Raw genomic sequence first — 13,617 nt, 5'->3', positions numbered from 1 at the left:
GAATCCTTTTGGAGTGGCAGATTATAAGTATATTTTACCTTTCAGTTGTTCAAGAGTCTGCATGTCCAGTTGGAGATGAGGAGGAAGCAGGTAGAAGGAGCTTTGCAGTCCACTCAGAAGGATGGGATGCTGACTGTGGATCAGGCTCTGGTCAAACAGGCCTGGGAAAGAGTCTCTAATAAGGTGAGAGTAGCAGGATATTTTCAGACGGATTTGAACTAAGGATGTCATGGTGTGTGTGTTGTCTTTATTTTTTTTAATTGAATTTTTGCGTTATCCAAGGTGTGAGACAATCACAATCTGCACACAGTCTCTGTCTCTCCTCACCTGAGTTCCTTATTTCAGCTACTGGACTGGCATCTGCAGCTGGACAGGTCTCTGCCAGCTCCTCTGGATATTGTGGGGACATGGCTGCATGAGGCTGAAGGCGCCTTACGTGAAGAGATTGTCATGCATCAGGCACACGACGTGACAGCTAACGCCGTCCACGGGGCTCTTCAACAGCACAAGGTTAGCGTGATCGCTTTTCTTATTTTCATTGTGTCTGTGTTTTTATTTGCTTTTGTTTGTAAAAAGCTGAAACCCAACATCTATAAAATGAAATAAACTCAGTAGGGAGTGCAGTACAATGCTAGAAGATTTTGGTTTGTTGAAAATGTCTGGTTCAGAAGCGTAGTATTAAGTATTTACTGTTTTAGTCCTTTTGATGCATCTATATGCTCTGTGCAGGATGTGTTGAAAGACCTGGGAAGGCACCAGCAGGTCTTTCAGAGGATCCATAAAGACAGAAGTGTCGATGGAGTCCCTGTTCACCCAGACCAGCTCCAAGACATGGCTGAGAGGTAATCAAGACACCTGGAGAGGACGCGAAGTAGAATGTGGGTCAAGCTGCAGGTCTGATGTCCTTTGTGAACTTTGTGTTTTTTAGGATGAACTTTGTTTCTACGTCTTCCAGCATCCACCTGTCTAGAATGGAATTCTTGGAGAACAAACACCACATGCAGGCTTTTCTCACACTGACTGAGTCCAAGCTCAAATCCTGGATCATAAAATACGGCCGTCAGGAGTCGGTGGAGCTGATGCTCCACAACTATGTTGTAAGCTCAGGATTTAATTCCCTCTGTAGATGATTTACTGAATTGCTAATTTAAACTTTAGGATTCCCATCTATATTAGTACAATACTTTTACTGGTGAATGTGCTGTATAATGCACATGCAGTGACATTTTCCTCTTTAATTCTTGCTCCATCAGTCATTTGTGGAGAAGCAACATTTCTTTGAGAATTACGAGGCGTTGTTTCAGTCCCTGAAACAATCTGCTGAAGCCTATGTCAATGCTGACAGCTCAGGTGAGAAATCTAAACAAATATAGTATAAATGTATTACTCTATTTTTAACATTCACAATAACTTTCTCTGTATAGGACTGCTGTTTTTATGTAAATGTTTTGTCAATGTGGCCGCTACTGATACAATAATTATGAATATTTGCATGTGCCGCTAATTCATATAAGATCCTCTGTGAAGGAAATAATTTTACACTATCATATGACTCAATTAAAAACTTGAGTTGAAGGTTCCTGATATTGTATGTAGCAGAAAGGAACACATTTGAACAATGTGTCAATGAAGCAGCCCTGCTCAGTGACGCCGTGTGATTGCTCTCAATGGTCTCATATAATTAGAGAGATATCACAGGGACGAATATCTCTCTGTAAATGTTAGTGTTGATATTGTACACACAGCTCACCTTTAATGTCCCTTGTCAGTAACTCAGCAATGAGACTGCCTCCTCCACTAGCTCAGCCTGACGCTGTCTGGTTTTACAGCCGAGTAGAAGGGGAGAGTCTGCAGGCTACAGCTAAATGAGGTCCCTCCATTCCCAGCTCTCAGTGGGGAATACGACCCCATTTTCTAGTTAGGGGCTGCTCCACTTCTGCCGGTCTCTGGGCGCAAACCGGGCTAGTTTGTTGGTTTCATTAAGTTTCAGGGTTGTGCTGCTTCAGGGTATGCAGAGCGGAGAAGTGAGGTATAATGAGAAATCAGGACATTTGAGGCTTGATCGGTGGACCCCACAAAAGAAGAGCCCCTCACCTTCACTATCATCCATAGCCATATGAGCCCTGCTGGTAGTTAGCGCCTTTGGCTGGATTGACTGGATGAGAGATCAGTTTGAGGATTTCACTAAACTGAGACAGGAGAGGAGAACAGTGGGGTTGATAGGTAATTATCTCCCATTTAAACACTGATTAATGTGTGTTTGAATGTGGTTATTTGCGGTCATTTAGCAACTCACCACATGCTGACGGTGGTAAAGGCAAAGATAACACTCAATATAACAAGATATCCCTCGCTTGAGAGTTCTGAGGTCAGAAATCTGTCACCAAAGGCTGTTATCTTTATCGGTTTTCCTCTTCCCTGCTAGTGGTGATTGCTTGAATATGTGTACCTTATGTGCAGTGCCTCAAAGTGAGGCTAAACAGCATAAGGGAAAATTATATCACAGTAGCCTCTATGTAAATGCTATAAACGTAGCATAAGTCAGCATTTCCCAACATTTTTTTGGCCTAACAGAACGGTTTCATGTCATGTTGTTCAATATTTCGCAAACTTGAAGGTGTAGCGGATCAACCGGTGCATGTAATGCATTCTTCTTAAAGGGTACATATTATGAAAATTTCACTTTTTTAGTGCTTCTACACGATAATTTGGGTATCTGGCATGTCTACCGACCCCAAAACTCGATTTGTCATGGTTCTTGTACGTCCTTGCCCCCCCCCCCCCCCCCCCTCCTACACTCACTATAGATACGATATTTGCCAAAGCACTTTGCTTCGTTTTTGAAGAACCTTGGATACACTTGGAATAGCCAGCTAGCAATATGAAGCAAATTAAGCCGTCAAGATGCGGCGCCGTGGTCGGCTGCACAGGGGAGAGGGGGGAGCTGGCTCATTAGCATTTAAAGTAACAGGCACTCAAAGCAGGTCACTCTATGGAAGGCTGCTTTAGACAGGGTAAAAATGGTGCTGTTTTAAATCATCCTTGTTGTATGTTAGAGACATTTCATTTGACCACTTTACTTGTGGTAAAATGAGCATATGATCGGTCAAAAAAGTCAAATGAAAAAGATGATTTATTCTTTCTGTGGAACCAGTGTTAAGTGTTATATTAGAAGTTTTTGTTTTTGAAGTTGATGTGTCGCTCTTCCAGTGGACGATGGTGAGACGGGAGTCCGCCGGTTCATGCGGGAGGTGGTGACCCAGTGGAGGAGTTTGTCCATGGAAGTGCGCAGTGTGAAGAGCATGCTGGAGGAGGTGCTTTCCAACTGGGAGAAGTATACCTCAACAGTGGCCTCCTTCCAGGCCTGGCTGGAGGATGCTGAGGAAGCCCTGAGGCAGCCAGAAAATATAAAACGGGTACAATACAGACGTTAATATTTTAGGAAACCCTACCATACATAGATTAAAGTTATAATTTTTCGTGCACACATTACGTTCTCTTCATACATGCATTTATTTGATGGACTCAAATGCCTCAGAGAAGGGGCAATCACATCCATGTCATCCCGATTTCAAGCATTTGGTATTATAAGTGGAATCCTATTAGCAGTCTCCACTCAAGTATCAAATGATCTCCTTGACTTACAACAAGCCACTAAGGATATTCCGGTTGTCACATCGCCATGGTTACCTTGGATTCACATCCCCACCAAGGATTAGACGGCTAATTACCCCAGTTTTTTATTGTCCTTTCTTTGTTTCTTTCTATCAATTCCTTTCATTGTCTCCTTTTAGATTAGCTTTCTTTGTTCTTTCTTTGGCACTCATTCTGTGTGTTTCTCTTTGTTTCTCTTAATTTGTCTCGTCCATTTTCTGTCTTTTTAATGAGTCTGTCTCTCATCCAGGATTTTTTCAGGAATCTCAGTCACTGGATGGATCAGCAAGCAGCCATGAACGACGCAGGGAATTTTCTCATTGAATCATGCGATGAAACTGTGTCACTTGATCTCAAGCAGCAGCTGCTTCTTTTGAATGGACGATGGAGAGACCTTTTCCTCAAAGTCAAACAAGTAACTAACAAAAACAACAGCCAATACTACTGTATGTCAGAGACAAGCCCTAATTGATTTTATATATATATATATATATATATATATATATATATATATATATATATATATATATATATATATATTGCTGATTTAGCAGAAATATGTTACTTTTAAGAAACATTAGGTTTTCTTCTTTTTAATGTCTGGTAAAGTTTGACCCAAGCCTGATGAAGATGCCTCTCTCCACAAAATCAATCCTAAACTTTATACCAAATTTCCTTTACTACAGTATTCCCATGGAGATGAGCTGGAGAAGTGGAGAAAAGACTATCTGAAGGCTGTGTCTGCCCTTAAAGAGCTGCTGGACACAGCAGAGGCAAAGCTCAATGTTCATGTCCAGGTGTCCTTCCTCAATGTTAGAGCATTTCTGCAGGATGTGGAGGTAAAAAAATCAAAATGCCAGTTTGTTTCATCTTTAGGCGTTGATTAGATCACTTTATCATTAACATTTGGGCTGTAATGAGACAGGACTGTGATTCATTTACAAGATCCATTAACAGCATTATTTAGAATGAATTTTGTTGCAATAAGTCCAGTCAGAAAAATGCTCCACAATTTTCCCAGTTGATTTACTTCCAAGTGAACTTGCATTCAAACTTTGTGTCCCTGCTGTTTTGAAGTAAGAGCTGCAGACAACCTTGTTGAATTAATTTTATTGCCAAAAGCAGTTTTGATGAAAGTGACGTTCATTATGACCCTTTGCCTCTCCGTCTCATTTCAGAATACCAAGCTAAAGGTTGTTGCCATGGAAACACAATACAAGTTGGCTGCCCGCAGTGCTATGCTTCTTGCCAAAGATGCACCACAGGATGAGGCTGCCAGGCTCATGGCAACTATGACCACAGCCAAAGGTCAACTGAGTAAGGTAGGGATCCATAAAGTCAGAAACCCGTCTTTACTTTCCAGTGAGACTTTTTAAAATAATATTCTCATCTGACACTGTTGTCACATTGTCTCCAGGTGAGAGAGAGGTGTCCCACCCTTGTGAGGGAGTGTCATGTCCTTCTGCCACTGTTGGAAGAGATGGAGAAACACATCACTGCTTTTTACCAAGCTCTGGAGCGGGCCACTCGCATCACACAGACCCAGAACCAACAAAAACAAAAGTGGCAGGTCAGATATGATGAAGTGGAATAGATTGAACTTGACCTGAACTTATTGTCAGTCGCTTTGGATTAAAGCGTCAGCTAAAGGACGTGTAATGTGACTTAAATAATTACCAACTAGAAACATTACCAGTTAAAAGGAAAATTCATTTTTTACAACAAGTGTCTTATTTTTGTATTTTTCACACACTGGTCAACAGCAGTTCTACAGTACAATTGATATGTAACATGAGTATTTAAATGTTTCGCCCAGTTAAGTAATTCGATTGGGGATTTGTTTATAGCCTTCTCGGAGTCATATGACACATGTGACTAAAAGTGGTTAGTATTATGTTATCATAAGAAAAAATAATAATAAGTCAAGGTGTAAAATAACAAAATTATCCTTATAAGTTATATATGCGCTTGGTGACCCACTTTCAAATCTCGTTTCTATTCTTTCCTTCTCTACTATTCCCATCTCTTTAAAAACATATTAATGTTATTCACAACATTGTTGTACTATCAAATGTTTGTCTGATCAGAAGGGAATAGCTGAAAATGTGTAAAAATATTTGAATGCACTATTATTAATAGTTTTCCATACTGGTTGTTTCTTCAGGATTTGTTAAATCAGCAGCAGAGCTGTAAACGCTGTCTGTCAGTGATTGAGAGGAATCACCACACATTGCAGAAGGCGCTCTCCACCAGTAAGGTGCTCCGAAACGTTGACCTGTCCCTGCTGCAAATGAGAGTGGCTGAAATACAGAGCTCGGCGCAGGTCAGTGTTAAACACATTCACAAACCGGAATGCCACAGACACTGCATTACCACCTCACTGACTATCGTAATTAGGTTACAAGCACATAAAAACACCCAGGGGGCAACAGTTTGCCCCTCATTTGCTCAATGTCAGACAAATAATGTGATTACACTCTATTACTATAACCGATGAGACAGGTTACAATCGCGACTGCCTGCTCTCGGTCCTCTCAGGTTTTGCTAAAGGAGGTTGGAGAATGGAGAAGGCAGGAGGAGGCCAACAACTGCCTGAGGAGGAGGTTTGAGGAATCAAGACAAGAGCTGGAGAGAGTGCTGAAGAAATCTCAGAGCTGCTTGAGAGAGACCGGAGACGCTGAGGAGTTACTTAAAAAACACCATGTAAGATCAAACTCGTAGTTTCCTGCTTTAGCTTATCCGTATAAAGCACTGGCTAGTAAACAAAACTGTTTATAAAACGGAAGCAAAATATAACTCAAAATACACAGAACATATATAATACGTTTTTCTGTTGTTTGGTCTTGCAAACAAAAGAAATTCATTAATGTCAATTTAAGAATTCAGTCTTATACTCATCGCTTGTATTTGATTCTGCACAGGATTTTTTTGGCCAACTCGACCAGCGGTTATTGAGTGTGTTCTTGAAGGCATGTGATGAGCTGACTGACATCCTACCGCAGGAGGAGCAACAGGGGCTGCAAGAAACTGTCCGCAGGCTGCACAAACACTGGAAGGTCAGGGTTCACCATGCTTTAATACTCTCACTTATTACTGTACATCTCTGGAGGCGCTGAACTGATACTTTGATAACTTAAACAGCGTTCCCTCCAGTGTGTTTCTAGTTAACCTGTACTTAATGATTAAAATGTAACACTCAAGTTTACTCAAAGTTTCCCTTGAGGGTATTTGTCTCTGACAGTTTGGGGAGGATATAATATGTGACTGTATATGATCTATATTATGCTATATCTTATCTTGCATGTGTCCTAGACTTTATTCCTCCTCACTCTTTTCCACAGGATGTCCAGGCCGAGGTACCGTCTCACCTGCTGTGTTTGAAAGTGAAGGTGGAACAAAGTCGAGTTGCTGTGATCATACAGGACTGCAGAGCAGAGCTGGACAGAGAAATACAAGCCCTATCTGGTACCTGCACCAGTGAGCGGATAATCAAAGAGCACAGGGTGAGCCTTGGATTTGGTTTCCTATCATATTATAGGAACATGGCCATATTCAGAGGCATGGCAACGCTAAAACGCTAAAACCCTGAGCCTGAGAAGGGAAGAAAGGAGTTTAATATAGCTATTAAATCTGACTAAAACTAGACTAAAGTTTTCGTCGACTAAAACTAAGAAGAATTGAAATGACTAAATGTGACTAAAACTAATATGCATTTTCATCTAAAGACTAAGACTAAATAAAAAATCACTGCCAAAATTAACACTGGTTGAAACGTGAGAAGGAGAAAGATAAAATCACTTGATGTCATCGTAATCATCATTCTAAATTCAACATCTTCGCTTTTTATCTCCAGATGTTCTTCAGGGAACAAAAACCTTTGACTTTGTGTGAGAAGAGGATTAAAAACATGGAGGATCTGTGTCATCAGTTGCACGACAACGACCCGGCTTATCGAATGCTAGACTTCACAAGAAGAGCTGTAGAAGAAGTTACAGAGCAAATCAAAAGCACCCACCTCAAACTGGAGCATCACCCTGATAAGTGGAAGAAGTGGAATGACAGGTAAAAGTTGATGAAATATCAGTACTCACAGTGTCTCCAACTCCTTAAAGTCTGACATTGTAGGCACTGAAGGGGCTTCAAAGAAGTTGTTCTTTTCGGTAGGTTCTGTGAGCTTTCTGATTGGCTCTCATCTCAGAAGAGGCAGCTAAGGCTCTTGAGGGAGACAGGCAGAAGTTCTACTCATCAGGAGCAAGATGATGCTGTTCAGGTGAGCTGGCACATTGTGTTTGCTGCTGTAGGCCCAAAGAACAGCTGATGATTCAATGCAGCTCAGCATCAGTAAAACTGGATTCTCTTTTTTTGGTGTTTCCACCATTTCCAGGCCCTGCAGGAAGCAGTAGATGCCAGAGAGGAGACTCTGTTGTGGCTTAAGAGCCGCCTTGCTGCACTCTCTGAGGTTAGCTCTGAACTGGAGGTCCAGAGACAGAGAACAGCTCTGGCCAAACTCTCAGCTGACCTGCGTGCACTCCTCTCTTCTCTCTGTCAGGTATTTAAAGATGTTTCAAATGCTTAAACATGTGTCTATATCCTGTGTTATCTCAACAAAATCCTCCTGTCTGACTCTTTGCCCCCCTCCTTCACAGTGGGGCGAGGAGGGCTCTTCTATGTTCCAGTACGAGGAACTGAGGGAGGAGGTGCATGGTGCTCTGGACGAGGTTCTAAGAGTGCAGAGGGAGTCTGAGGAGCAGACCAGCAGGATCCTGAATGCGGAGGACCTCGAGGAGGCCAATCAACTCTATCTTATTCACCAGGTGAGTGTAATGGGAGAAGAGAGAGGTGATGTCAACTGTGTAGAGGTATTTGATTTAAAGAAGCTTCCATCAAAAGGTTACATCAGACCACATGGAAATCAGTTGGTGTTTTGTCTTCAATGTGAAAAAAATCTGAAATGTCTTACGTTCCAAAGGAAAAAAGTAGTTTAGATTGAGTTAGCTAATTTTGTCTTCGCTTTACTGACCTCAAGTGGTTTAACTGCTATCAGTGCTGTTCATGTGTAGGACCCTGCAAGATCATTGTACAGTTCTGAATGAGGGAAGATCATTTTGCTGCAAAAGTTATTTTCTTTTCTGTGTTTGTTAAAGCACCACCGAAAGCGCCTGGATGCTAACAAGAGAGAGGCGGAGCTTCTGGTGGCACACTGCCACCAGCTGCAGAAGGGGGAGGGGCTCAGTCAGTCGCTACGGGAGCTCGAAGGAGCTTTCGCAGATGTTGACCACAAATCAGGGGCAAATGAGCACAACCTGCAGGTAAACCCAAATCTGGATTTTTCCTGATGTCATTATGCTAATGTTTGCACAAGCGAGTGTCCACACAGACCCCTGCAGTCATCATTGATTGGTCCATGTTGAACTCTAAACAGTTATTGACGGTTATGTGGTGGGTTTATTATGTTCGTGTCTGTTGTCTTGTGATTTGTTTATCTCTATTCTATCTCTGCCTTTGAATTGATCAAAAAATCAACATCTGTCCACGTGACAATGTTCATGTTTAATGTCGAGCACAACTACATTTTCAAGGAGAAACACAGTTTAAGATACCTAAAATCCAAAACATCAGGGATGAATGTTAAAGGTTTTGGTCTACATCCATCTGAATAAATCAAAGTTAAAGATCCATTTTAGACAGACCTTATTACACCAGAGTTTAATAATTAAAGAGAGAGAATGAGAGAGAGATCGATGCAGTTGTTGAGTATGCATTAGAAAAGGAGATAGAAAATGCATTTTTGTTGCTCCTAACAAATGCTCCTTCTTTGAATTAAACCAAACACCCCCGTACCCAATAATTCTGTATGTACATGTTATATTTCTGAATGAAACATCATCCACTAAATGAGTCTGCTGTTTTTTCGTCATCTCAAGGCAACATTGAGCTCCTGGCAGAGTTTTGATACAGAAAAAGAAACAGTTTGGAGGTTTATTAGCAATACCAGAAAAGAGCTGCATAAAGAGCTTATTTTCAACAACCTGGACAGCCTGAAAACGGAGCTGGGGCAGAGCAAGGTAGGACAAGGTCATACAATAAATGTGGTTATGTGCATGTAGTGCCTGCTCTGTGTTCGCTCATACAACATACTTGTTATTTTTGTCTGTAGGAGCTCCTCACAAAGGTCGAGGAGTGTTCTGTGCGTGCAGCTTTCCTGCTGGAGAAGGCAGAAGAGATTCAGCTTGGTCCCGAGAATCACACTCTTCTTCCACAGCAGGCCGTTTCAACCACAGAAGCACTAACGCAGCTTCAGGACCTCCTGAACAAGAAGTACGTCCCAGTCTCATTCACAGCTTCCCATCCAATTTAATATATATATACTGTAACTTCCTCAAACTTCAGTCTCAATTTCAGTTTTTTGATGAGTTAAGAAGCATTTTTCACCTTGTTAAATGGTCACATTGCATCAATTCTATTTTACCATATTCTTTCTGTCTAATCTTGTGTCTCCCAGTGTTGTCCAGCTGGAGATGATGTGTATGTGGTGGGAGCGCTTCTGCAGCCAATCAGAGGCTTTCTCTCTGTGGATCAGGGAGAAAGAGATGGAGCTGGAGGCCGTCAACTCCACCTCTTCCTTAGATCCCCTGGATAAACACATCAGCACGGTGGAGGTATATCATGCGTCTTTATACTGTTTGTTTACTATCTAATACTGAGTGCAAGCAGTATAGCTAAACTTACTTCAAAGCTTCTAAAATCATCTTCTGATATTCATGAATAAATATGCACTATCCACATGTTTTTTGGTATCTCACAAGGAAATTGGTAAAAATTGCTGTCTTGACAGTAAACTGCAGTGTACGCCGTACACTGTACGGTATCAGTGAGGCCTGAGGGATACTAAGATTAAGATGAAATAAGATTACATTTGAACCTAACCCCAAGGGGGAAATTGGGTCAGAGGAGCAGCAGCGTAGACTAGGATATAGAAAATAAATATAAATATAATACAATATATAATCTTGGTTTTCCAGACCTCAGCCTTGTTAATCTCATGGAGGTTTGAGAAGAGGACAAAGAAAGACCTGCGGCAGACATTGATTAGTTTGAGAGTTAGTTTTTTTTTCTAAACAACTTTTTGCATTTGAATTCTTCTAAAACTCTACGGACCTGAATCAACATTATTTGTTATCCACCATAGACAACGGAATTTATTGTAGAAAACACATAACATCGTCTGTTCTGTCTTGTTTCTCTTTTTATTTTTTCTTCTCTTTTTGCCTCCCCACAGGCTGTGGCAGAAGGTCTAGAGGAAAGAAAGACCGCCCTGGTTCACATGGAGGTGGACTGTGAGGCCTTGTCGAGGCTTGTGACCCCTGGAGAGACCGGACGCATGCGGGCTCGACTCGCACATATGAGGCGCCACTGGGAAGAGTTGATGGGGAGAGTAGAACAATTGGGAGGACAGCTCAACCAGAGCGCCTCGTCCTGGCAGAGATACAACAATAACCTTGAACAGGTATGCAGAAACGCGTACTGAAGTCATTTGGTGGAGAAATTCTAATTAAGACTTTAAGAATTTACTTAAAGCTGTTGTCATCATCAGGTCAAGAAAACAATGACTGACCTCAAAGAAAAGCTTAACTGTACGATCACATACTGCTCATCTTCATCAGAGACCTACAAAAAACTCCAGGACCATATGGTAAGAGAAAAGAATTCCTTAATGTGACATCACTTTTTTAACTTTGATGTTGACCTAACTAAACCCCAAGGACCTGCATGTTGTAACTTTTTTTTATTCATTTTTTGTGTAGTTCCCTTTTCCTTTGTCATAAATATAAAAATATGAATTGTATTTTAATCAACTTATTGCTGATTATGTTTCAGGCCATGCAGTATTCTCCAGTATGAGACTGTGTGAAGTTGTTTAGCTGGTTGTTACTTATCATGTCAGTAGGCTTTATGTAAGAATTCCCTTAACTCCGCGGAGTCACATAGGACATATCCCTTTCCTCCAGGAGGTCTGCCAGGCTGTCGAGCAGCTGAACCCGAGGCTGATGGCTCTGTGTTCGGCAATGAAGAGGCTCGGAGAGGGAAGCCAGCTGGAGGAAGAGGTGGCTAATCTCCAGAAGCAACAGCGTGAATATTTGGAAAAGGCAACAGAAAAGCAATCTACATTACAGACCCTTCTAGCACTTTGGCAGAGGTAAAGTTGTGTGTGCCTATGTTTCTGAGTCAGTTTTTTGATAATGGGACATCGGCAAAATAAACATTTACATTTAGCTGAAATAGACACGCATCTCATAGTTTTGCTCGTTGAAAACACACAAATGATCCATCGCGTTGCGCTTTTAAGACCCCTTAACAAAATGACCTTTAAAATATTTAGTATGTGTGGTCAGTTGATGTAATGCTTTTACCTTTTTTGTCCCTGTATTTCAAATGAGTCTCATTCTGATTATAAAAACGTTACTATTTCCCCTTTTATTTTGCACTTGTGTTTTTGCTGCTGACTCCTCATCTGTGTACCAATTTCCTCTTTTTTTCTCAAATCCTTCTCTCATCCTAGTTGGATGTAGAGGAGCGAGATCTTGTCTTCGACTCAATCAGTCTGTCCTCCACTCCGACATCGCCTTTCAATTCTAATAATAGGCTTTTCTTATCACTTTCTCACACAATGGACTTGACAGTCTGGAGCAATTGTTTCTCACTCTTCTATATTTGGCACATGTAAGCTGTGTATAGAGTCAACGCTTCAGTGCTTGTTTTGTTTTATTTTATTAATCCATGCTAGATAATTGGTCAAGTCTTTTTTTTGGATGCTGAACTTGAACTGATTTTGCGTGTATGTGTGTGTGTCTGCCTGTTTGTGTGGGACTGTTTTGCAGTCTATCTTCTCCCCTGCAGGTGTATGTATGAGGGATTACTTACAGCACAGGGTGCTCTGGCAAGATAGGTGGCCGCATTATGACCCTGTCACTGATACTGAGACTTGGTCACATAATAACAAGATAACACACGGACTGAATTACTGTCTGTGTGCATGTGTCATTGCTTGTATCTGCTTTGAGATCACAAGTGACTAATAAGAATGTTAGATCAGTATTTATTCTATTATTTTCTAGTACAGTTTTGCATAATTTGTATTACATTTCAATTCTGGGTGCCACCTTTGTATCCACAGATTCGAAAAGGAGGGTTCGTCCATGAAAACTTGGCTGAGCAGGTGTGAGTCTGTTTGCTGTCCAGACTCAGACCTGCTTTCTGCAGACAAAATAAAGCTTAGGAATGAACTGCTAAATATACAAGTATGTCATTTTACAATTAGTTGCTTGTTCTTTAGCATCATTTTGCGGCATCATTTTAAACACTCATTCCCCCTTCCAGGAGATGCAGGGGGAGACCGCATCCTATGAGGTTCTTCTGCAGGGTCTTGTGAATCTCGCGCTGTGTCTGTACCCCACAGCACCTGAAGCTCATATCCAAGAGCTCAGCAATGATCTCGCACAACTACAGGAAAGATGCACCTCTGTGAAGATCAACACATCACACAGGCAATTATCCTGCTAGATTTATCACATTTAATTTGACTTTATATGTCTCTCCATAAATGGCATCCAGAAATGATTCATCATGGTTCATCTTTTCCCCCCAGGTTCTTTTAAATGTACAGTTACGTTCATGTGCTTAATCCAAACTGCCTTTCACCTCTCTTTCAGGCTTGAGCTGCTGGAGACACAGTTGTCCCAGCTGGATCAGATGGATCAAGCACTGCTGACTCTGACCAAAAGCAGTGAAAACCTCCTGTCTTGCTTGAGAAGCTTTTCCCAGGTTGACATTGCTGATCTTGAGTCTGCAATTAGTAAGCTGAAGGTGAGAAATTAACACTTTGGTGTCAACAATGAGGTTTTTGTTTATGGCAGTTGTTTTGGTCAGAAATGATATATTTATTACTACAAGATCAAATAAATT

At 41.3% G+C, this 13,617-nt stretch overlaps 1 protein-coding gene across 7 annotated transcripts in view; it reads left to right on the top strand.

Moving 5' to 3' along the window:
* Window positions 1–13,617, top strand: part of syne1a (spectrin repeat containing, nuclear envelope 1a) — a 114,788-nt gene that overhangs the window by 24,540 nt on the left and 76,631 nt on the right. For all 7 annotated transcript variants that reach the window (XM_037448716.2, XM_037448715.2, XM_037448713.2 and 4 more), the window contains exons 11-38: window positions 46–183; window positions 346–510; window positions 730–842; window positions 929–1,097; window positions 1,254–1,350; window positions 3,211–3,416; window positions 3,905–4,069; window positions 4,341–4,493; window positions 4,833–4,976; window positions 5,072–5,224; window positions 5,819–5,977; window positions 6,193–6,357; window positions 6,576–6,710; window positions 6,996–7,157; window positions 7,508–7,716; window positions 7,819–7,924; window positions 8,039–8,203; window positions 8,301–8,468; window positions 8,799–8,963; window positions 9,579–9,719; window positions 9,812–9,972; window positions 10,157–10,313; window positions 10,934–11,161; window positions 11,249–11,347; window positions 11,664–11,851; window positions 12,830–12,953; window positions 13,033–13,199; window positions 13,365–13,518. In XM_037448716.2, coding sequence (XP_037304613.2) covers window positions 46–183; window positions 346–510; window positions 730–842; window positions 929–1,097; window positions 1,254–1,350; window positions 3,211–3,416; window positions 3,905–4,069; window positions 4,341–4,493; window positions 4,833–4,976; window positions 5,072–5,224; window positions 5,819–5,977; window positions 6,193–6,357; window positions 6,576–6,710; window positions 6,996–7,157; window positions 7,508–7,716; window positions 7,819–7,924; window positions 8,039–8,203; window positions 8,301–8,468; window positions 8,799–8,963; window positions 9,579–9,719; window positions 9,812–9,972; window positions 10,157–10,313; window positions 10,934–11,161; window positions 11,249–11,347; window positions 11,664–11,851; window positions 12,830–12,953; window positions 13,033–13,199; window positions 13,365–13,518 — 4,356 coding nt within the window. The remainder of the gene's footprint in view (window positions 1–45; window positions 184–345; window positions 511–729; window positions 843–928; window positions 1,098–1,253; window positions 1,351–3,210; window positions 3,417–3,904; window positions 4,070–4,340; window positions 4,494–4,832; window positions 4,977–5,071; window positions 5,225–5,818; window positions 5,978–6,192; window positions 6,358–6,575; window positions 6,711–6,995; window positions 7,158–7,507; window positions 7,717–7,818; window positions 7,925–8,038; window positions 8,204–8,300; window positions 8,469–8,798; window positions 8,964–9,578; window positions 9,720–9,811; window positions 9,973–10,156; window positions 10,314–10,933; window positions 11,162–11,248; window positions 11,348–11,663; window positions 11,852–12,829; window positions 12,954–13,032; window positions 13,200–13,364; window positions 13,519–13,617) is intronic.

The sequence above is a fragment of the Pungitius pungitius genome, chromosome 20 (genome assembly GCF_949316345.1).
Source record: "Pungitius pungitius chromosome 20, fPunPun2.1, whole genome shotgun sequence".
NCBI classification, from domain to species: Eukaryota; Metazoa; Chordata; class Actinopteri; order Perciformes; family Gasterosteidae; genus Pungitius; species Pungitius pungitius.
The sequence above is the reverse complement of the archived record's forward strand: the minus strand, read 5'-3'. Positions and strand labels throughout refer to the sequence as shown.